The sequence below is a fragment of the Delphinapterus leucas genome, chromosome 19 (genome assembly GCF_059928025.1).
Source record: "Delphinapterus leucas isolate spDelLeu-1000000601 "Yukka" chromosome 19, BTC_Dleu_Yukka2, whole genome shotgun sequence".
Classification (NCBI taxonomy): domain Eukaryota; kingdom Metazoa; phylum Chordata; class Mammalia; order Artiodactyla; family Monodontidae; genus Delphinapterus; species Delphinapterus leucas.
The window spans coordinates 25,594,475-25,619,499 of record NC_143147.1 but is presented as its reverse complement, the minus strand read 5'-3'; the positions used below and the strand labels follow the sequence as shown (position 1 = coordinate 25,619,499).

Sequence of the window (25,025 nt, the reverse complement as noted above, 5' to 3'; positions counted from 1 at the left end):
CCCCTGAGCAAGATATAAATTATTTTAACTATCTTTACTTAAAAGCCAATAACCTGTAAAAGAACGCTGTTTGCCTTCTGTTTTTAAGTGCTTACAAAGCAAAGGGCAGCAGGCGCTTCAGGGCTGGGAAAAGACAGGGTTCAAGAGCCTCTGGGACAAAGGCCAGCAAGCAGCTTCCGCCCTCAGTCTGATGGCAGAGAAATAGCCCCGCCCAGGGACCCTCCTAGTCTGATGCAGAGACAACAGCCCTGCCCTAATGGAAGTTCCAGTCTGATGGGAGGGATACAACCCCACCCTAGAGAACCCCAGTCTGATGAGAGAGGCAAAGCTCTGTCCCAGGGGACGCCTCAGTCCGATGAGGGAGACAGGTGAGCTGTCTTTCTTTGCAGATGAAAAGCTGCAACCCAGAGCCATTGCCAAGCTCAACACAGATATCTAGGACCACAGAGCTTTACGTGAGGCCACGGTGCCGATCACTTAAGCTTTGCAGCCCCCATCCGGAGTGACGGCTATCCCCACCCTGTCATGGGGTCTTCTGGCTCTGCCTCACGGCCTGACCCACACCCCAGGGGAACCAGGGGCAGCCCTGGCTGGTTTTAACAGCCAGTCCAGCATGGCTTTAATAATGCATGGCACACAGAGTTGCTAATTAAACTTTAATAGTCTTGCACAGGCAAAGGGCAGTGGCTCTCACTCAGGGCAGGACTTGGGCTTTGGGGAGTTCAGCCAAAGTTTTCAGCTGCTGCCAGGTTCTCAGAATCAGGTCCCACGTGGGTCTCAGTTCAGACATGCCATGCGGGGTGACATCCACCTCAGACAAACCAAGGCAGGTCTCCAACCCCTTGGATGGAGGGACTAGTTTTTTGTGAGCCTCTGCAATGTGGTGGCTACTTTTCCTATATAAGCTTATTTTCTGTTATCACAACCCTGAGATAATGACTACTATCCCCGTTATAGAGAAAAGAACAATGAAGAGACAGGGATCTACCTGAAGGCACTTAGATGATCAAAACAGAGCCGGGATTGAAATACTGGTCTAATCCTGAAGCTCCTGCCTTTCCACTACACCTTGATGCCTCTTGGACATACTCGGGAAATATCCTGGAGTTGGAAAGTGGGATGAAAACTCGTCAGACTGGAGGCATGTAACATCACTTTCAGAGCATGCTAGTGGGCTCAACGAGCTAAAGGGAGAGTTGAGTGTGCAATCCGGGGATTTCTGATATAATAAAAATAAGCCAGTGATCCCTAAACATCAGGACATGAGACTCACCTGGGAGGCTTGCTTACTTATTTATTTGTTTGTTTGTTTATTTAGTTTTGAACTACAGTAGATTTACATTATATTAGTTTCAAGTACAAAACATAGCAACTCAGTATTTTTATAGATTACCCTCCTTTTAAAGTTATGTCAAAATAATGACTATAGTCCCTGTGCTGTACAATATACCCTTGTTGCTTATTTTTTTAATACATAGTAGTAGTTTCTAGCCTTAATCTCATACCCCTATCTTGCCCCTCCCCCTTCCCTCTCCCAACTAGTAACCACTGGTTTGTTCTCTATATCTCTCAGTCTGCTTTTGTTTTGTTATATACATTCATTTGTTTTATTTTGGGGGATTCCACATATAAATGATAACGTAGAGTATTTGTCTTTCTCTGTCTGACTTCTTTCACTAAGCTTCACCCTGGCAGGTAGGCAGGGCAAGACCATTTTACACACAGGAGAACTGAATCTCCGTAAAGGAAAAGGACAGCATAAGAACACAATAGATAGTGGTAAGTCCAGGGCCAGCAGTCATGTCTTCCTGCCTCCAAGTTTCATACTTATTCAAGCATTCAGTCTTATCACTCTGGGCCGAGAGGGGAGGGGAGGTGTGCAGGTACTTTTCAAGAGGTGGCCCTTGGTGAGGGTGTTTGGGTGTGTGTCCTTGAGACCAGGGACCAGTCTGTGAGGCCTGCAGGAGAGACAGGCCGCTGCAGGGAATGAAGAGGGATTTGGCAGCATCAAAGCCAGAAGGGAACAGGGCTGGGGGACAGGGGTCTCTAATAGCCTGGGCGAGAGATTATGGACACTTGCCCAGGGCAAGTGTGAAGTATTGGGACACATCAAGGAAAGGGGTGTGGGAGGTCCTTGAACAGAGCAGTGTTGCCCCTACAGTCACCAATTAAGTACTGGATGAGCTAAAAGAAGATCATATTTGGCAACCATGGGCCATAGAGTGAAGGACAGAACAGACTTAATGATTTTCCCAAGGAACCTTGTTTTGGGCATCAGAGAAAGAATGCATTTGGGGGGAAAGGGACTTGAAACAGCTCCACCCTCATCATATTTAACTCCAGATGGGGCAGAGGTTGGACTCAGGCTGAGAGGTCTGGAAGGTAAGACCCAGGTAGCTACCAAGTAGGCAGGAAAAGGTATGTCCCCAACACATAAGTTCCAGAGCCAGAAGAGAAATGATGTTGCTGGCTGTCCTGGCATTCAGGACATAGATGATAGGAGGAGGGCAAGAAATGTGGGGGGCACTCTAGCAGTCCAAAACTCATGGAAGGTTAGAGCTGGAAGGAGCCATGGGGGTTGTCAAGCCCTAACTCCTCACTTTCATACGAAGAGAGTGAGGCCTAGACATGAGAAGTGACCTGCCCAAGGTCACACACCTGGCAACTAGATCCCAAGCCTTCCAACTTCCAGGCCAGCACTCCTTGCAACCTAGCCAAGGGCATCTCGCCTACAACCTCCACCGTCCCACTTCCTAATTACTGTATGATCCTAGACTTGGAGATGGAAGAGGCAGCCAATTAAAATGTGCAATTTTTAAAATGTCAGTTCGGGATAGTGTATTAACATAATCCCCAGATGGAGGCATTAGCATTCATGCTCCCTTACACTGCCTGGTGAAACTTGCTGACATGTCTAAAACTACAAATGCTTTTACTACCTGAGGTGGCAGGGAACCCTCCAGGGAATACACGGACTGAGATGAAAGGTGGAGGAGATGTGAAGGCCCCTCAGTGTCCCAGTCTGGCGGGGAGGGGCTTGAGCAAAGGGAAATTGCTCAATGGGGGTTTCTTTCTTATCAGAGAACCCATAGGCAACGGTCAGATTCTTGGCAAGAAGGAACCCTATTAGTCAACGAATCCAAAACGAAGGGCTCACTAGTGAGCAAGAAATGTGCGTTCTGATCAGGCTCTGCTCCTAAATTGCTGGGTGATGTTGAGGAAGTCCCTTCACCACTCTGGTCCCCAATTTTCCTTATTCTTTAAAACAAGTGTTTGAGGTTAGATGATCCCCAGGGCTCTGTACCTCCAGCTCTGACATTCTGTTTGTGGCTCCTTAAGACACTAGGGCAGGCCCTGAGCTAGTGTCTCATATAAGGAACATTCTGGGACATTCTGGCATATTCTGGCCTGTCTTGACCCATCCGTTGTTTCTCGTTGACACTTTGTAACCAAAGCTTGGCTCTGGCTTACCAGCCTCAATCTTGACTTCTCTCAAGAAAAAGTCTGGCTTTCTTGGTGCCAGATACCTTGGGTCACCACCTTCCAGGAGCTTCCATCCCCTGTATTGCTTGGTGCCTCTCCCCTATAGTGAGTCCCAGGCCCTATTCTAGGAGGTATATCCAACATACACTCATGCACAAGAGCTCTAAATTGTCCCAGGAAAGTCCAAATTGGAAGAGAGATTTGTATCCACACTGCCCACCCTATTCCTCTCCCACTATAGTAATCCATATAGCCTGACTTTTAGGCTCAAAGGGAGTAGAAATGGATACGATTGGAAAAATAGATTAGGGCCAGTCCGTGGAGGGATTTTGTACGTTATCATGTCAGCCAGGGTTCATTGCAGAGAGGTCTATGGAGCCATAATCCCATCTGGTGGTCATGGATACAAACATAGACTTGGAGGTCAAGCCAAGTAAGGAGTTTGTGGAGATGCTGTCAGTGCTCTAGCCACATGGCCTCTGTACTCTCTTTTCCTGCTGTCAGGCGCTTCCTGCGAACACCTGTGACTTTCTGCCTCAGAGTAGTCTCTGGGCACAGGGACATCCCAGGCCTGAGCCCCGGGGCAGGTGGGAAGTTTGGGGTTTGGACACCCCAGGAGCAGCTCTCAACTAATGATAAACAGGAGCAAACCGATGAACGGCCAGCTCCCTCCCCAGTCTGGTGTGATTACCCTGCAATGTGTTTTTCACCATCTCTAGGAGGTCCCCTGCAGTGCTAAGCCCCAGGCACCACAGCAGGAACTGACTCCAAGTTTACCATATACAGTGACCTTCCCTTCCCTGCTGTACTTCCACAGCCCCCTACTAGGGCTTCCTGAAGTCACTCCCAAGTATACCCTGAAGTCCTAGCCTCTGGAGGGATCCTCTGGAGCACAGAAATGGTGCTTACTGTGCCCACTCTTGGAGATTCACAATGTACGTGGGTATATTAAAGGCTCTGAGAAGGCCTGCAAGAAATCAACATGTTTAACTCTGTTTAGCCCAGCATTTTCTAACCTATTTGACCACAGAGGTTTTTTTTCCTTTAAGCATCTCATAGAAATCATGTTTTCTGGAAAATACTTTGGAAAATGCTATGCAGGCATTTCCAGGCACTACTGGAGTCGTGTGTTAGAAAGGCCCAGCGAGCGGTGGGTTGGCCACGGTAGGAACAATCACTATTATCAATGTAGTTACATCCCACTTTTGTCTGGATGCTGTAGGATCGTGGACTGTCACAGCAATCTTGTGATGGTTAACAGAGATGGTATTCGCACTCTCACGGGTAAGGAATCTGAGACTCAGACTAAGAGACGTGCCCAAGGTTATACAGCTACTACGTGACAGGCTCAGGACTCCTAACTCCACATCCTCTTTGCAGTGGACTTCCTACTTAGCAGCAGGACTGGGAATAAAATCCATGTTTCCATCATCCTAGTCCAGGGTTTCTCCATCCACCCAGCAGTGAGGGTCAGCCACTGGCCTCCGAAGGTTCCTGTGATTGAGCAGAGGTCAGAAGACCTCCAGGGGAAACGAGAGGAAGTGGGGAGGCCATGGCCACTGGTTGTGCACACTCTTTAGGTATTAGGTCCCTTGTTCTGACTCAGGTGCCCCGACGACTTCAATTCTCTCTCTTTTCTTCCCCTCCCCCAACACACGCCACTTTATTCATGTACACACTTACTTAGGTTTCCAGGCCTGCATGCATTCAGGTATTCAAGCATGCACGTGCACACCTGCACCTATATAGCATTCAATGCGCGTTGTTGTTATTACTTGTTTTGTTGTCTGTCTTCCCCTCTACACCTTTGGACTGTATAACCCACAGGGTAGGAGCTGAGACTGTCTTTTTCACCATGAAAACACCAGAGGCAAGTACAGTGTCTGGCACAAAGTAGGTGCTCACTAAATATATATGGAATAAATGGATGAATCAACCCACAAATGTGCAGACTGCGTGTATCTATGTAGCAAACCACAGTGCACACACACATACAGGCATACACACCCCTAGTACGTGTAGGCAAACACACATGCACACGGGAACACGGGCACAGATCGGACCACCAGTACCCCATCCGGAGCCCAAGGTCAGGACATGGACATCACGCCTGCTGACAGGAGTCTCTTGGATGGGATCCAGAGCCTCCCCTCTGGAGAAGGCAGCAGCCATCACTTTGCTATCAGTCTCTCTGCTCCACTTATGGTTGAAATAAAATATGTCACCGTTGCTTCACTGTAGAGCAATGTTGACGTGGGAAGAAATGGAGAAATATTGGTCCAGCTTGCGTGCTGGCTCACTGACCTGGGGGAGCTTAAGGCATCAATGAGTTTGGACTTAACTGCCTTTTTTATTGGGCTTTAATTCACTGGTACTTTTCCAGAGAGAATCCAATAAGCAGATGCAGGGTCGAGCAGACTCTGGGGCTGCCAGCCCCCCTTGCCCTCTACCCGCACCCTCAGGCCTGTTCTAAACCACTTCTCTGCACGGGATCACCCTTGGCCCTGTGGCGATGGGAGGAATCAGCTGTCGACGCCTGTCTCCTCCTCCCTGGCCTCCATCTTTCGCCCCTTGCCAGGCAGCCTCTCCTGTCATAGCTCCCTTCCCCGCAAGGGCATTTCAATTTCATGCAATAACACTGATGGAAAGCTTACTCCATTCCACCCCTTGTGCGGGCTGCTGGGATACAGAAATGAACAAGAAGGCATCTTTGCCCTCTGGGAGCCTGGAATGAAAAGGAGAGGCAGACACATAAATTTCACAGCATAATAGATACCAAAAATTAACCCATGAACAAGGTCTAGTGATTCGGGTAAGGCTACCAGATAGGACGCTTCCACTTCCTCTCGAAGGAGGAGGGAGTTTGCCAGGCAAGGTACTCCCGGGAAGGGCATGCCAGGCAGGTGGAACAGCAGGTGCAAAGGCACAGAGGCATGATAGAACGGAGCGTGTCCAGGGCGCGTGCCAGAGGTCCCATGCGGTGGCGTGGGGGAGGGAAGAAGAGAGGCAGCAGGGCTCAGCAGGATGAACTCAAGCCTGGGAGTCGGGAAACCTGGATTCCAGTCCCGTCTTTGCCGCTAATTAGCAATGTGACTCTGGGCAAGTCATATTCCTTCTCTTCATCTGTAACATGGAGAGTTTGAGCTCACTGAGCTCAAAGAGGTCCTCTCCCCCCACCCCAACGCCTTCTCATCTTCTTTGCATTGACGTTTCTCTGCTCTCCTAAGGCTCTGACTTAGTTGATGCTGGTTTTGAGTTTCTGTAAAAGAAGCTGACCGCAGAAAGCCCAGTACAGGCCTACTGGGCTCTGAGGATCTGACAGTCTTATAGAGCAGGTGTTGCTGCCAGCCCTTCTCTTGGGGCAGGGGAGGCCCTGGAGTCCCCCTTCTCAGAGCTCTGCCCTGAGTCCTGCAGGCTGCAGGAGCTCTGCCCAGCTAAGTGGGAGAGCCAGGCCAGCGTGGGGACGACATGGTGGAGTGCTCCTTCCTCAAGCAGGGAAACCTGATCTGCATTTCAAAGTTCACCATCCAGAATCATCCACATTCTCAAAACATCGCGTTTAAAAGGATGAGCTGCAGTTATCTGGGAAACTTTTCTCATTTCACCCTATGAATAAGGCATGACTGAAAGCGGGGAAATACATTGGAAAGCTTCAAAGCTCCGTGCAAATATAAATACTAACGCACCTTTAGTATAGGGTACAGTATATGTACTATATACGACGGTATAGTACATCCCAGTCCACCCAGGACGATGCCAGGTTCTCCCTGTTGTCCTGATGTAATTACTAAGACTGCCCCCACCTTTCACTGTCAAAGGTGCCCTCCTTGGGGCATAAATGCTATAACCGCCCTGGTTGTTAAGCTCTTGAGGCAGGAGTGATAGCAGGGAAACAGCGTGCTCGAGTGGAAAGGAATGGACTTTCGGTATTAACGCTGACCTGGATGTCAGTCCCACTCTACCTTGGATACCTGACTGAACCTTTCTGAGCTCAACTTTCTTATATGTACAATGGGAATCTAACACCTCCCACGCTGAGTCTTTCAGAGAAATAAAGGAGACATTGCCTGTAAGCACCTAACACGTATGTGCTCAGTATATCTTCCCTCGGCATCTATGTCCTTGGCAACCCCATAGTGCTCAGTGCTGGGTAGAGGAGATTGGATGTTGAATGCACGAATTTATGAGTCCATCAGTCAATCAAGCCCAGAAGCAGAAGTGGGGGCTGCTCTCCCTACAGTCCAGCTCCCTCTTCTGTCAAATGAGCTGAGACGTTCAGAGAACTGGGAGTCTTCTACTGTGGACGGAGGGTTTGATCCTTTTGCAGCATCTTCGCCCCCATCCTCCATCCCAGAGCCTTCTCATAGCGCTCGCATTGATTTCTCTCTGCTCTTCCACTTTTTTTTTTTTTTTTTTTTTTGTGGTACGTGGGCCTCTCACTGCTGTGGCCTCTCCCACCGCGGAGCACAGGCTCCGGACGCGCAGGCTCAGCGGCCATGGCTCAACGGGCCCAGCCGCTCCGCGGCATGTGGGATCCTCCCGGACCGGGGCACGAACCCGTGTCCCCTGCATCAGCAGGCGGACTCCCAACCACTGCGCCACCAGGGAAGACCTGCTCTTCCACTTTTAACCTCCATTCAGCTTCTCCTTTTCTCTTTCTTCCTCTTTGGTGGTAGTGATGGGGGCCAGGGCCGCTCTTCATCTCCATTCCAATGCCTAGCCTGAGAGATCAATATAGACCTGGCCTTTGTATTTCCCCAGGTCCCTCATTGTTTCCCCGAATGCCTGTTGGCAACAGTGTTTTATTCTTGGGGACACCGGCACTTAGGGACCATGGATCTGAGTTTGGATCCTAACCCCTGCTTATGGGCTTAAAGGGCTGATTTGGGGATGATAATTTGCTTATGGTAGAACGTCTTGTAACCTCTCAGAGTCTAAGTTTTCCATCCCTAAAAGGGACATAATAACACATAAGACCACGATGAGGATTAAATACATAACTGTGTAAGCTGTCTCGCACAGCGCTTGGCCTTAACCCAGAATCAGGGTCTTAACAGTCCTGCCCAAGCCACCTTTCCCATCTCATGCTCCACTTCCTCCGTTCACAGCACCACAAATTAAAATTCCAGCCATGGTTTCTAGTTCCACCATCAGCGGACTGAGCCAACCCAGACCCATCTTCCACTCCATGTACATAGACATGCAGAACAAAGTACAGTTTTTTAAAAAATCTTTAATGCAGAGCCAAGCTCGAAAGAAAAGGAAACTTCAGGTGCCGGAAATGAGAAAGCCCTGGAACCAAGATGCCTGCATAAAGCCAGGACCCAGGAATAGCCATCTCTCCACCAAGGGGTCTGGAAAAGTCCACCTACCAAGGAAATAGATCTCTGCTGGGGGCTCTAGGTGGCATGTGTGTGTGTATACAAGTGTGTACACATGTGTGCATGTGTGTACATGTGCTCTGCTCAATTCAGATAAAATCCCCTGAATACCTATTGTGTGCACTCCCCAAGCTGGACACAGGGGATCTGGCCCACAGTCCCCTCCCTCCACTGGAATGTCAGAGTGCATCCCCAGGAGGGCAGAGACCCTTGGGGATATATTCACTGCCGTTCTAAACACTTGCCCCATATTCTCATTTAACTGCATGACAGATTTGCAAGGTGGAGGGTATTACAAAGAAGAACTGAGGAAGGGAAATTATCTAACTTCTAGGTCGGGACAGAGCCAGCATTTGAAACCAGACAATTTGGGTCTGAACTCTTGTGTTTAGATGCCCTGGTACATAACCTCGTACCAGAGAGTAGGTGTGCAAAAATGTTTGTTGAATGAAAACCCGAATGAGTGGCCGGGAGGGGCTCCCAGAGCAGTTCAGGATGCCGTGGTCAGGGTCGGACCGAGCAGGCCCAGTCCAGGCAGCACTGACCTGCGAGGGGCCCCGCGTCCAGCCCAGCTCTCTGTAAAGGGTGCCAATTTTAAATGAAATGGACTCCCCTGGCCTATAGGTGCTTGAGAGATGGTTCCTCCTGTCTCAGGACGATTGCACCGGGCCCCACTTCCTCCGAGGCTCTTCTCAATTTTTTTCCCCCCCCACTGTGCATCTGGCTCTAATTCCTTTCCTGGGTCGCATTTGGTGGTTACCACTTAGGTTCTAAAACGCGCCACTAGGCATCTGATATATGGTGTGTTCGGTGTGTGACCGCACTGGTGCTCCAAGCCATTCGTGGAAATGAAGAGGCTACCACGTCTGCCGTGAGCACTGCCTGCTGACAGCGGCTGCCAGTCGGCCCCCTGGGGATCTGTGGGCCCAGACGGGGGAGGACAGACTGTCCCCCCCAGCCTCACAGGTCCCCCCAGCGACATGAGCCCTGGAGTGAGCAGGTCTGGCTAAAGCACCTGACTCCACATTTAGCTTAGCATCCATTTGTTTACCTAGAACCCATTTATTACGTACTCAACTGTGTACCAGGCAAGATGAGGGTGCCTTTCCTGCCCTGTGGAGTTCACTGTGTATGACTCCAGGCCCGATCCGAACAAGCTTAGGGTCTGAGCTGTAGCCAAGTGGGTCTGGGGTCCATGGGGGCTGCCAAGGGGAGACTGTGTCCTGTCAACGTGGACACACAGCTCTCCAGCACCGGGTACCTCTACAGCAACAGCAATGAACTGGGGCGTGGAGAGCCCCAGCAGTTACTCCTAGAAATTGCTTGGGATCCCTCTAGAATCCTGGGATGTCATCAATGGAAGAGTTCTCATAGTTTTTTTTTCCTGCCTTTTAAGCCAGGCTGACCCATTCAGACACCCCTCCCTTAGCCATCCCTAAGATGTGGCCTCCAGTGGTAGCTGGTGAATGAGACAGGCCTTCAAGCCCATCCCTTTCTCCCCAGGGGAGCCTGTCTTTCCTTGGGCTCATCTCCCCCTTATAAGTAGTAATAACCCTAATGAGCATGGCTGTCTAGATGCCAGACACCCAAGCTCATTTAATCCTATGAGGTAGGTCCGGCCTCCCATTTTCCAGATGAGAAAACTGAGGCTCCTAGAGGTTGAGTGCCTTGCTCAGGTTCAAACAGCTAGTCAGCAGTGGCATATGGCTCAGATCCATCAGACTGCTCAGACAGCTTTCCACACCTGCAATTCCTCTTCTTGACTTGGATCCTTTCCTCACTCCACGCCCCTCCCCCCAAGTCTAGCGGCCTTCCTAGACACCTTGGGTACTCTAGCCCCAGCATCTCCCACTGTCTGGAATGAGGGTCTCTGGCTCCAGTTCATGGCTCTGGAGGATCCAGCTCTCCTCCAGACCCTCTGCCAGTACAGGACAGGCTTGCCCAGCACCCCCACTCGAGGAGAAGGGTGAGGATCCTGACCAAGGTTATCTGGTTCAGGCCCCTGCTCCTGGAATACCCTCCTGGGTGGCGGTGTTGAGGATGCACAGAGTATTTGCATAAACGCTTCTAGTGACAGGGAGCTCACTGTCTCCCAACACAGCCCATTAGATTCATCTCTGTTCAATAATGAACATATATCAGCTTTTAATTATGAAAAAATTTTAAGCATATACAAAGTAAACAAGACAGTATAATGAGCCCCATGTGCCCACCATCCAGATCCCACAATATTAACATTTTGACATTCTTGTTTCCCCTGTTCCTCTGTTCACCCCTGTCCCTCACTTAAGGACGACGATGATGATAATGGTGATTTAACATTTCCTTTTGTTGTTGTAAAATGTATGTATACTGAAATGCACCTATCTTACCTGTATTGTTTTGACAAATAGATACACTTGTGTAACCCATACCCTTGGGGTATAGAATATGTCCATCTCCCCAGAAAGATTACTGTGGCATATTTTAATTGTTAAGTTCTTTCCCTGTGTCCAGCCCAGATCTTGGCACTATTCTCCATGGCTGTACAGAATAAGTCTGTTCTCTCTTCCAAATGATATCCCCTCAAATATTTACAGATAGCCGTCATGATCCGCCTTAAGTCTGCTCTTTTTCCGTTTTAAATACCCCCACTTCCTCGAGCCATTTCTTCTTTGTTCTCAGAAGACAGCAGAACTGGCTGCTGGCATTGATAAAAGGAACCCTGATTTCACCCTCACCAAATCTCTCCCCGGCCCATCCAGCCTGAAGTCGTGAGCTCAGGCAGAGGTCTTGGCCACTTGCTTAAGTTCCTGCTTTGGAGAAAGCTGGCTCATGGGGGGAACCACACAGTAGTCCTAGCTTTATACAGTTTTTGATCAGCTATGTTGTGTGCAAATTTCTTTCTTTATAAAACAAATTGCACCATTATCCTTTCAGTCATTCTCTTTGAAGTTGATCATTCAACAAACTTCTACTGAGTACCTATGCTAAGCTAGACTCTGCATAGAGCCCTTGGGTAAATAGGTAAGACATAGTCTCAGAGTTTGGGGATGAAGCAAAACTAGACAAATAAATGAAAGCATTAATTTATTCAGCATTCATTGGTTTTCTGCGAAGTCCCTCGAACTAGGGCGGATACAGGGAATATGGTAGCGTAGAAGATGCTCACCCCTGCATAGACTTGCAGTGGTGACAGCTGACAGCTCTCCCTGAAGCTTACAGGGGTTGAGAGGAGGAAATTAACTGGATATTTTCAAGGTAGAACCTATAGGACTTAAACATGCAGAGAGCTGCTGACCTGCCCCCCTCAATTCTCTGATTTGGTGGAACAGCGTTGTAGAATTTCAGTTGAATTTTTGGGACATAGCAAAGGCTCATACTCTTAATCAGTGACACCCCTGGGCCATCCTGGAGAGCCTCAAGCCATCGCTCTGCCACGTCTAGGAAACAGTTGGCAGTCATGTGGTTTCACGTCCTGACTTGCAATTAGTCTAATTTATACTCAGACATGTTAGAACATGCTCAGGTGCAAATCCTAGATTTTGCCCCATTGCTGAGAAATATTAACCTGGATTTCTTTTTGTCACTGTTACATAGTGGGATACAGAAAGCCCAGGTTTCTTAATCGGACAAAAGGGTGGAGCTCCTGGCTCTACCTCTGACTTGCTGCATGACCTTAGGCCAGTCGTTTGACCTCCCATGGATTCTGTTTCTTCTTCTCTAACAATGGGAGCAATAGTAGGGTTCCTGGGTGGTTTGCATGGGAACGTGCATTTAAGCTCCTGGCATGGCATCTGACATGTAGCAGGCATTCCGTCTCAATTATCCCTCTAGAGAAGATCTGAAGCTATTACCAGGGACCTCTAAAAGCACTCACCAAACAGATGCTTACCCCCCTCACACCCCAGAAGAACAGACAGTTGACAGGGCTGGAGAGACAGCAAAGCCTATTAAGGAACTTACATGTGATCCTCCAAAAAGCTCTTCAGACCTCACTTGGGATGGTACAGACATCATTAATTTTGGTCCCCAGGGCATCTCTGTGAGGCAGGTGCAGCCAGTCCACTTGACTCATGAGAAAGCAGACTCACGGAACCAGAAGCTGGAAGTGCCTGGACTTCATTCCCATCTGACCCTGAGAGGTGTTATTATCGCCATTCTTCAGATGGAGGAGTCAGAAGGTCAGAGAAAATAAGTCACTGGCCCAAGGTCACATGGCTCAGGACTGGTAGAACTGGGATCCCCACTTGGATCTGTGTCAATAAAAAAGCCTGTGATCTTTCACTTCTCTGTGATGCCTCTTGCAAGTAACTCACTCTCTCTGAGCCTCAGTTTCTTCATCTGTAAATGGGACAATAGTGTCTATTTTGCAAGCTTGTGAGAACAGCCTCTCATGCCACTTTCATCATGAATGTCTTTCTTCCGATCTTCATCTGACTTTGTCTGCAGCAGGGCCCAGACGAGGGTGAGGCAAGCGAGGCATCCGGGGTGCAAAATTTAAGGAGGCGCTCACTCTCAGCCCCCGGAAGTGAGAGGCTCCTTAAATTCTGTGCCCGAGGCACCTCACCTACCTCATCCCAGTCCAGGCTCTGATTTGGAGGTGAGAGGTGCGATGGGCTTGGTGGGGGAGTGTGGAGAGGATGGGAAAGATTGGGGTAGGTCATGCTGATATCAAAGCAGTAGCTGAAAACTGGCCCTCTGAAAATGTACAGAAGCTCAACAGGGTTAGAACAAATACTACACAAGCGGACCTTGCTTCATGTTCATTGTTCCTCAAGAGCTGCGTTCTGTAAACTGATGTGTGGGAATCGAGGATGGCCTTACAGCTACTCCGTCGCCTTGATGATCTAAAGCTGTTTTTTCTCCGTTTCTACCCTGACAGCTAAGGGGAGTGTCCATGTCTTATTTATCTTTGTATTCGCAGGACCTCACAGAGTATTTGACATGTGATAGTTGCTCATTAGATGTTGAATGAACTAAAATTCTTTGTCTTTCATTCTGAAAGCCCCTAATCATCTCAGGTCCTTTGATCCTTTGATCCTAAGTCAAGGAACTGTGGTACCATGAAAATTACAGTGGCCTGGGAGTCTAGTCCACCAGTCTGAAACAGAAAAACATAGGGGTGGTCAAGAAATATTAGCCCAACGTTAAAAGCTCATAAATGGCAGAATTGGTATTTGGTTCCAAAGCTTATGCTTGCTCCACCAGAGTGCAGGGGGGCAAGTCTAAGCAATTTTTTTAATATACAAAGTCCTACCTCTGCCTGTGTCACCAACTAGAGTCCCTTCTGCCTAAATCCCCAAAACTGTGGCCCTCAAGTTGCCCTGCTTAAAACTTCCCCAACTATAAGGCATTGCCCTTAACTACAGAAACACTGGCACCATCAGCAGAACTTACATTCTTCCGGCACAAGGAGGGTAAATAGGATTCAACTCACTTGCCAACCCTTAATAGTGGCAGCCAGAATTACTGGGCTGGAAAAAAAACCTGTGAGACTCAGAGGGAAAGAGTGCTGTGATCCATTAGTTATGTCTGCTGTGGACCTCGGAAGGAGAGTGGTATTGTGCATGCTGTGTATCTGCCAGTGGGTCTTAATTCCACACTTCAGGAAAGCAATCTGATTAAACTGCCCTCCGCACTCATGAATCCGTGATGCCTCTAAACGTTCGTGATGCAAAGCTTCGCTACTGAGATTACATGCACTCAACCTCCAAGACCAGCCATGGGGAAGAACTAGAAGACAACGACATCTTCTGAGCAGTTCCTGGAGAAGCTGAAATGTTTTTAATGAGAAAACATGCGATCAGTAAGAAAGTGATACGAGGATTTTCGTGCCGTGTGGGTAGTTACCTGTTTGACCTTTTCTTGATCAGCTTTTAGAATCAGCCTGCCTTGGGACTGTTTTCAGCCCTGGCATTAATTGGAACATCTGCTTTACTTCTGTTAACATCATAAACCATCATTTGGTTTTTACCCATGCATTGTTTTCCATGCAGCCCTGTAGAATAATGTGAAATTAACCAGGAACACAATAGGACACATTTCTGATCCCCACCTTTCCCCTCCTCCATCCCACACCTGCTCAAAGAAGGGCGATTCCCAGAAGGTGTGTAGTAAGGCAGGTGCAAGGAATGACATGTGTCTTATCTCAGGGTGGGTCATCCAGGTATAAAACACTCACAGTGGGATGGGAAGCCCGCCCAAGCCCCCTGGGATAGGTGCTGGGAAGGTGGGGGAAAGGTGAGGTTCAGCTGAGCAGCCAGGCTGATACAAACTTCTTATAGAGGAATACCCAAGGAATGTTCCAGAAGGGATCTGGGCACGGCCACAGGAAAACCAAATGGGCACACATTTCTGTAAGTCCAGCAGACAGCAGTTAGAAGAGGGCACAGGGCTGTAGTCACAGGATCAGGCAAGCAGCTGTAAAAAGAACTCATAACAGGACCAGGAACCCAGAAATCACAGCGTGTAGGAGCTGAGATTTCAGAACTTGGGTGCAGAATCCCTACTACAAACAATTATCTTAACTAATGTTACTAGGTAGGTACCCTCTGCCAGGCACTTCCCATCCATTATCTTGTGAGTAATCAGAACGTAGACTAAGATGTGCCCCGCTGTGGGGCTCTGCACCCTGGAAGGGCCGAACGTGGCAGAACTCAGGGCTACATCCCGGTGCATCTGGGTGGCTGCACCTTGAACACAGCCCTGCCTCCAGTCGCCTCTGCCTGGGAGCTGGTGCACACTGGGGCATCAGGAATCGTGTCAGCAGGGTTAGAAGGAAGGAATGGGGGCAGCAGAGGGACATGGTACCGGGCTGTGGACGGTTTGTGCCCGCTCTCTCTCCTTCACTTTTTCTGAGCCTCTGCCCTCCTCGAAGGCAGGGAACCCCTCCTGAGTCCTGCTTCCCGCATCTGAGGACAGCCAATGGGATGGTCTTTGCAGTGAGCCTTGGCTTGCTAGAAATGTGCTCTTTTTCTTAACCCACCTGCCTTGGCCCTATATCCCTAAGTTGGGCTTGGTGACCTGCTGGCAGTGTGCGGATCAGAGAGCCGGGCTTGAGGGGTTGGCGGGGGGTCCACTGAGACTGACACTGGTTTCCTTGGAGGGAACCAGTTGCCCGCTCTTCTCAGTCACTGCATGTGTGACTTAGTGATTTTCAACTAGCTGGTAGCTCAGCTCCACTATTCATTGTGCACAACGTCTGGCACATAGTAGGTGTTCAGCCAGGATAACCTGACTCCAAAGACTTCCACAAATCCTGCCCACCTCTTAGTAGAGCCCATCACTGTCTACCTGGGGAGGGGTTGGGGAGGGGTGTTTGGTTCCGGAAGCAGAAGAGAGCTGGAGTGATGGGCTGGTAGGCAGGGCTCAGCGGGCACCACTGGCCTTCCTGACATCACCATGGCCCTGTTAAGCCCAGGAGCCAACCTAAGGGATTTGTCTCAACGTGCAAAGTATGCCTGGTTTCAGCATCCCTGTCCCTGAGAGAATTCTGTATCGGTCCCCACAGTACTTGGTACCACGCAGGATCATTCTGCAGGGCCACCCTCCCTACTAGGTGGTCCCTAAAGAGTTGATTCACGTCTGCATTCCCAACGCCTGGGGAGGTGCTAGAACACAAGAGATGTTCTGTAGATGCAACTGAATGGATGAGCCACAAATGTGGTCCCAGATGGAACAACATCTCAGATTCCATTTCTGCAGGCAAATAGCAACTCTTTCGCCTCCCCTGCTCCTTCGGGGCTTAGACAGGATACAGGCCACAAACAAGAATGTTCTCTGCCTGGCCCGAGGATTTGTTTTTCTATGAAGTGCTTTCAGATGCATGACAGCCTTTTTGATCTTTACGACAGTTCTATCGGAAGTTGTTCTTACCAGCATTTCGAGGATGAGAGATCAAGATTCAAGATTAAATGACTTCCCCAAATCAGGGCAGAGCCAGTATTGGAAGCTGGGGCTGCCTCGTTCCCAATTCCATGCTTGACTTTTTTCTTGCACCCAGACACCTGCCCATTAAGTGCCTACTATGTGCCAGGTATGGGACCAGGCACTGGGAATCCAGAGGTGAAAACGACGCAGCCTGTACTGCCCACAGGAGACAGGCAGTGGAGGACCCCAGCAGAAAGAGCAACCAACCCATCCTTGAGTCCCCTTGGAAACTTCCATCATGCCCAGACTCCCCTCCCCCGACCTGCCAAGCTGCAGTCTAACTTGAAAGGCTTCTAGCTCCCCACATCCCACTGCATGACCCCAGGTCAGGCCCAATTGGGGGTGCTCACATGAGGTGCCAGGAGGGATTCATTGGCGGGGGTCTGGCATTTCAAATGACACTCCAGGTGCCTTCAAGTTGCCCCTGTGCCTCTGTGAGCCGTCCTCCTAGAGAACATTTGCTCACAAAATGTGTGACTTGAAGGAGAGCGCTCAGAGTCACCTGTCGCTCCCCTCCGTGCTGTTTCCCCAGCTCACAGATTTGCAGTCACCGGATGCTCTTTTCTTCTGCGTGGGGCTCACACATCTCTTCCCGCGTGGTCTGAAGCTCTCTGGACAGTTGCCCAGCAGAAAAGGCCCAGGCTGTGCTTCAGGCTTGGAAGGAGGAGACAGGCGGGCTTCTTAGTGAAACTGGCACAACAAATGTCACATCCCGGCAGATGGGTGCAGGGGCTCGAAGGAGGGGGATCGCAGTACCATAGTATAAGCTCAGAGAATGCTAAGGGTTCTTTGAGCGACCCATACATATAAAGGGAAAAGTCAGGCGAACCGCTCTCTAGCTGTAGGACCTTGGATGAGGTATTTAGCCTCGCAGAGCCTCAATTTCTCATCTGCAAATTGGGGAGAATAACACCTACATCTGTGGGCCGTGTGAGCCTTAAAATATAGAAGGTGTATAAGCAATCAGCATAGTGCCTGCCTCGTGGTAAATGCCCAGTGACTGTACATTCTTCTTTCCCCTTCAAAAAGGAGCCCGAAGAAGAATGATATTAATGATGTCCTAAAACAGACTGGTCGGGAAGCGGGGAGAAGTGTTTGCCAACTTTCCCCTCATCTCCTTCATTCCCAAGGACCACAACAGCCATGCAGAGGTGCTTTCATGGGTATCCATGAAATGGATGAAATCCCCTTTTTAATCTCATTGTGGGGAAAAAGCAGAGTCATGCAACAGTCCTTGGAACATGATAGGCGGTCAGAAATTCCTGTTGCAGGAAGAGATGAATAAGCAAGGAGATTTCTTAACGAGATGCCGTCCTTGCCTTCAAAGAGCTGACCGTCTATGGCGGCCTCCTCACGCACACGTCCCTCTGCCATATTTCATTTTCAAACACGTTCCTTGCCACTTCAGAAAACAAAAGACAGCTTCATTTTGTTTACTGGAAGCCTGGTAACCCATTTGACAGATTGTCTCACTTCCCCATGTGTGAAATGTGTTGGAGGAGTTTGACAGAGAAAAACAGAGCAGACGAAACAGTGGGCTTCAGCATGTCCATTATTTTGAAAGCAGCCTAATGAGAAATTTCAGCAGCTCACTGGGAGGAAAGTTCATTCAACTCAAGACTGAGCTTTAGAGGCCTTTTGGAGCAGCACAATTTCATTTCCTTCAAGTGTAATAAGCGAGGAGAGACAAGGAACCCACTGCTTAGGAGAAGCCCTAAAGGTCAGGATTAATGAAGGGTTGGAAGGTTTGTAGATTGCAGGCCCAGTTGTGTGCTAGTAAGTGGATATTTCAACAGTCCTTAAGGGAGCTTATACATAATTTATTTTCTTAAGTAGGTACATGGTGTTGAAATGTTTGCACTACTAATTGGACCAGAAAACCGTGTCTTCATGGGTATCTGCCATTCCTAACCTTTCCCAGCAAGGGCTCCACGTTGCATTTCCCAGGCTCTGTAAGGTGGGGTGCCCCAACAGGTCATACCGAGCCTAGAGGCTGGCACCCAGGCCAGCTGGAGTTGTCAATCTTTCTTATTCCTGGATGCAGTACCCCGGCAAGGGAAGCTTAGCCGTAATCTCCAACCCCTGGCATGTGCAAATAGAAAGCTTTAGAGGAAGAGCATAGACCCAAGCCCAGGTCTCAGCTCTGCTCCTAAACTAGCTGTGTGACCTGGGGCAGGACACTTCACCTCTCTGAACCTTAGACTCTCCACATGCAAAATGAGACATTTGGGCGGGAAGATTTTTGGCAAAGATGACTTTCACCCTGGAATCTCTACTTACCAGCTCTATGACCTGGTTCAGCCCCTCTGGGCCTCAGTTTCCTTATCTGTAAGACAGGGGTGATAATACCAAACTCATAGGGCTGCTGCAAAAACTAGTGACAACAGATAAAATGTGAATGGTGCTCCAGAGAGGGTAGCAAAGCCAGTCTGTGACATCGGGGCTATTCTTAGACCTACTGGAAGGCAGTGAGACCCTCTCCCCATCCCCACACCCAGGTTTCTTTTATCTAGAACGTGCCAACTGTGGACAATTATATGCCAACAAATTGAATAACCTAGAAGAAATGGACAAGTTTCTAGAAACATATGGCCCACCAAAACTGAATCAAAAAGAAATAGATCATTTGAACAGACCAATCACTAGAAGTGAATAGAATCTGTAGTTTAAAAAAAAAAAAAAAAACTCCCTGTAAACAAAAGTCCAGGGCCAGAGGGCTTCACTGGGGAATTCCACCAAACATACAAAGAATAACTTATACCAATCCTTCTCAAACTCTTCCAAAAGACTGAAGAGGAGGGAACACTCCCAGAGTCATTCTATGAAGCCACCATCACCCTGATACCAAAACCAGACAAAGACACTACCAAAACTGAAAATTACAGGCTAGAACGTGCCAGCTTCAGACTGGTGGTGGCTATCCACTCTACCAGTAACTGGGTACAATTCAGCTGTTGGAATCCAAATGTAGATTTTCAAAGTGGATTGTGTGCATCGAAGTATGTCCCCTTCCTACAGAACGCCATGGCCCCAGTGATCTCATTGACTGCCCTGGGCTTTCAGCAACAGGCTTAACATTCTTAAGGAATAAGCAGTTAGTGGCACATGGCAGTTTCCATCCCCTATAACTACTTCAAGATGAGCTTAGTATCGTGGGGACATAAGCAGAGAGGACAGGACTCCTCAACCCCGCCCCCATTCTTCAATTTATGACTGACCTCCCCCGTAACCCAAATAATTTCTCTCTCTTTTGCTGAAAAGGACCTAGTATGGATTCATAACTCGTAAAGATGTCTATTATGTAATCTTCCAAACAAATCCACTTGCATTCTCTCATTTAGGCATTACAACCATGTGGCAAGATTATCTTGCTCAATTTTCAGATGAAGAAACTGGAGTTGGGAAAAGTAAATGCCATGTTCAAGGCCACGGACTTGACAGATAATGAGAAATCTGCTTTGATACCTTCTTGTCTGGCTCAAAATTTCAGTGTTCCTTCCTTGGAACTTCCTTGGTGGTAAAGTCACACCCATGAGTCCCAGCTCTACTACCTACCCCTTCACTAAGTCTCAGTCTTCCCAACTGTAAAATGGGCATGTGATAATAAGATGCCTCCCCATCAGGGTAGTTGAGACCATAATTAGGAATGCTATAACTCCTATGAAAATGCCAAGCAGGGGCCAGCACAGAGTAGAGGCTCAGGAACTGTTAGTTTTCTTCCCTCCAACTTCACGGGGCCATTGAGAAAGCTGAAGCTGCCCACGTGCCATCTCTGAACTGTAACACACAGTACCAGTGTGAGCAATGAAACTGTTGGTCATGGGGCCCATCTTTATCTTAGGCTTCCCCCCACAACCGCCCCATCACTCCTGGAGATCCAGGTTTGAAACATGCACCATTAATTCTTACAAACCGATTCAACTAAGGAAAATTCTAGACTCTTAGCAACCTTGCAAATCCAGCCCTGCCATCCACGACGGGGCTGTCAGCACTTACCGAGAAGCACCTTGGAGAATGGCAGGTCTGAAGAAGCAGCAGGCTCAGCCTAAAAGTCTAGACTTAAATAAATTGTATTTTCTGGCTGGCGGCGATAAGGCGTAAATTGGAAGCGCATGTTACACTTACACGTCATTATGCATCGAAATGGGGAAGGGGAGCGGCATCTTGTCCCAAATTTGTAGCAAAACTGCACTGTGTGTACATAGCTCTCAGGCCTTTGATGTTGAGCAGAGAGGAGAATGATCCTCTCTGAAAAGCCCAGGCAGGAGCGGCTGAGAAGGAGGCCAGCAGGGAAGTGCAGTGAGCATGAACCCGCCTGTCTCTGAGCTCCTTCTCCCGCCCCTGCAAAGGTAAACTGTCTTTCCTCTAATAAATACCTTCATGGAGAAGCAAGCAAAAATGCTTAGGAACACTCCGTTAGGAAGCTGAGAAGGCCAGAGCAGAGAAAGAGAGGGAAGGGGGTGGGACAAGATGTCAGCGTGAGCTCCCGCCAGAACCAGCAAGACTGCCCAGCACCAAAGGGTGCCTCCCAGAGGTGGGCAAGGGGATGGGAGTGGCAACAACTTGGAGCCCATTCATTCATTCATTCCACAGGACAGACACGGCCCCGCCCCCTCCAACAAACAATCGCGTGAGTCACCATCTAGTTACGCGCTTTGATGTGTGCTATAAAGGAAAATACTGGGAGTGTGAGGTTATAAAACAAGAAGCAGTAGCAGGGCTTGTACAGTCCCCATAATACTTGCACATAGTAGGAGCTCATGCATATGAATATTGATTGGCTGATGGAAAAAGCAAGGCAGAGAGGAGCAGCGTATGGCTCAGAAACATCCCAATGACAACGTCAACATGCTCAGAAAGATCGCGTGTGTTAGAGTCAGACAGACATGGCTTTGAATCTCAGCTTCTCTACTTAATAGCTGTGTGACCTTAGGCAAGTCGCTTAACCTCTCTGGGCTGTGGTTTCTTCCTCTGCATAATGGGAGGAACAATACCCACCCATGTTTACTGTTGCACGTGATAGCTGCCGTGGTGAAATAGCCAGGGGCACAGTGAGGAGGGATGTCATATAACTTGGTCCAGGAGCACGGGAAGGCATCTTGCAGGAGGAGATGCATCAGTCCGGTCTTGGAGAACAGAGGCTGCCCAGGCAGAGAACTAGATGTTGTCCAGGCAGAAAGAGGAATGAGAGGAGTTACAGGCGGCGGCAGCAGCAACTAGAAAACCGCGAGTGAACCAGCAGGACACATCCAGAGGTGCTGCAAGTTGTTTGATCTGCTCCACCCACCCACTCACTCACTCGTTCATTCACTCATTCATCCACTTGACATATATTTCTGGAGCACACCCAGGTGCCAGGCCCTGTGCTAGATTCCTCGATGTACATGCAGAGGTAGTCTCTGAACCCACGGAGCTTCTCTTCTAGTGGATTCTCGTGGACTCAGATGGGAAGAGGAGGATAGAGCAGGCAGAGAGCATCATAGAAAATTGGGTGTGGAGGGAGGGCCTGGACCTTACTGTAAGGGGGATGGGCAGTCCTCCTGGTGGATTTTAAGCACAGGCTTAATATAATAGATTTGCATTTCTGAAAGAGTGAGCCGCAGTGAACTTAGAGGATGGGCTTGGAGAAAGTTGTCTGGAATCCGGGAGCCTAGCTGGGAAACTGCCGCCTCCCAGGCAAGAAATGATGGGGGTCCTAAGTTAAAGCAGTGCAGAAGAGAGAAGGCAAAATTCAAGTCGGATGTAGAGACAGTGTTGACGGGCCCTGCCGGCTAATTGCATGTGGGGGTAAGGAAGGGGAGGTGTGGACAGCCGCTCTGAGGGTCTGGCGTGAGCCCCTAGGCAGGTGGCAATGCTGTTCCCCGGGACACGGTGTACCGGAGAACCATCCAGTGGGGCACAGAGGCTGAGGAAGATTTGATCCCACGGGGACATGCCGAGTGTCGGGGATCCATGGGTCCCCCTGAGGCCACGCTTAGCAGGCAGTGGGATCAGTGTGTCTGGAACCCGAGAGAGAGCTTGGGGCTGGAGGCGCAGATTAGAGGGTCAAGAGGATACATATAATGCCGGACACTTGAAAGGCGCGTTACTGCCCAGGGCGGGGGTGTGGTGTACAGAGGGAGAAAAGAGCAGATCCCACTGCAACAAAAGCCAAAGGGTGTCCAGATGTGTTCTTTGATGCCAGAGTCCCACTTGGCCAAAGTCAGGCCATTAGCCAGGGGTGAGGAATCATTGTCGCCAGGAGGGTTGATTGTGACGGGCAGTGGGGACTCTAGCCTGCTGTTGGATTTCTGGGGTCTCCCCAGTCTCTGGAGCCCAGTCTGAAGTCACCCATGTGCTTCTCTCTCTCTCTTCTCTCCTTCAGGTGTTTACAAAATATGGGAAATGTTACATGTTTAACTCAGGCGAGGATGGCAAACCTCTGCTCACAACAGTCAAGGGGGGGACAGGCAACGGGCTGGAGATCATGCTGGACATTCAGCAAGATGAGTACCTGCCCATCTGGGGAGAGACAGGTGAGCTGGGCCAGGGACTGGGGCAGTGGGTGACGGTGGAGGGGTGCGGACTCTGAAAGACGTTTGCCTCGGGTGGGCTGTCTTGGCCCACCTGGTGAAGGACTGCTCTCCATCAGGGGGTTAGTGACATGACAGTCAATGGTAAGGATGTCCCTGGTATGGGCTGCAATGATGCCCTGGGTTACCTTGGATTTCACTAGGTGGGAGGGGTAGATGACGGGACTACTGGCAAGGGAAGGCCGGGAGGAAGGTTGGAATTAACAAGTATGGATGGGGAGGTAGGTGGCTTGGTTTCAGGAGAAGAGGAAGGGGTGAACCAGCTCCTTCCTCTACCACCAGCTTGAATATCCCAGCCCAGCTAGCAGGCCCAAGGGAAAGGAAAGCAGACTCCTCCCACTGAGGGAAGGTGGAGAGGCTGCTGGAGAACTGAAGCGCACAGACCATGGCTGCCCGCGTGTACAGTCCCCAAAGCTTATTTCATGCATCCAATTATGCATTTATTTATTCAGCAAACTATTCATTAGCCACGTATGCTATCTCAGGCTTTGCACAAAAATAAGGACATTAAATTGAAAAAGACCAAGCCCTTGATCACAGCCTAGAGGAGGAGACACAGAATCCACTGGGACGTGAGGGTCCCCCGTGCTGCGGCAGGACTGCGGCCTTCGCCTGGGAGGAGGGAGGGTTCAGGGAAAACATGGGGTACTTGCACGGGGTCTTGAGATTATCCTGGATTATACAGGTGGGTCCTCATAAGAGGGGTGCAGGAAGGTCAGACAGAGAAGGCAACGTGATGACGGAAGCAGAGGTTGGAGTGATGCGGCCGGTAAGCCTAGGGATGCTGACCACCTCTAGAATCTCAGCAGGTGGAGAGAGTAAAAAGGTGCCCAAGCGTGGGACGCTGGATGCCAAGGAGACCCAAAGTGAGATTAACGCTGGGTTCAGGGCAAAACGGGGGGGAAGGGGGAGGGGGTCTAGAGATGGGCCTGGGAGGGACCACAAAGAGGGATGAAGGGAGAGAAGATTCCAGCAGGACAGAGGCTTGGGCCCTCAGGTTGCCGCTGAGGAGAGATTGGAGGCCAAGCAGGCTGGCCCTCACTTCTTGCGGTCCCCACCCCGTGATTCCTGCAGCCGATCCCCCCAGCCCCCATCCTAAGGTCTGGCCCTCACCAGGCCCAGGCCCACCAGGCTTCTGAGGGCAGCGAAGTCCTCCCCCGCCCCGGGACGACTACCCGCAAACCCCGAGCTCTCCCCACTCCACTGCACCGGCCCTCCCGGCGGCTCTTGCCTGAGCATCCCACGGGGGGTTGAGCAGGGCCAGTCATCTCCCATTGTGCTCAGTCCTCCGGCTGCTGCAGCTGAGCGGCAAAAGGGCGCCACGCGACTCGTTCCGGCACCATCTCTGGCAGCTCACCTCAGGCTTCAGGCCCTCCAAGCCCAGTCTGACCCTGGTTGAGCAGACGCTTCGATGATCCCGTCCACTTTCCTGAATTCAGTATCCCTTGGCCCCCCTCCAGCAATGTGGGAGACGGTCCCTCTGGGACCATAATCGTCCTCCCTCCTGGCCTTCCCCTCACCACAGCCCTGCGTGCTAGGAAGGGCCCCTCATCCCCGTTTGCCAGGGAAGGAGGCTGAGGTTCGGTGACTTCACCCAGGCCACCCAGCCAGGCCTCCTGAATCCCCACCTCCAGGCTTCCTCTATGGTACCTTTCTTCAGGCTGATACATCACCATGC

The 25,025-nt window shown here is 49.9% G+C and overlaps 1 protein-coding gene across 2 annotated transcripts in view; it reads left to right on the top strand.

Moving 5' to 3' along the window:
* ASIC2 (acid sensing ion channel subunit 2) overlaps positions 1-25,025 on the top strand; it is a 1,017,730-nt gene that overhangs the window by 914,963 nt on the left and 77,742 nt on the right. For both annotated transcript variants that reach the window (XM_022595987.2, XM_089900798.1), the window contains exon 2: positions 23,140-23,290. In XM_022595987.2, the coding sequence (XP_022451695.1) occupies positions 23,140-23,290 (151 nt within the window). The remainder of the gene's footprint in view (positions 1-23,139; positions 23,291-25,025) is intronic.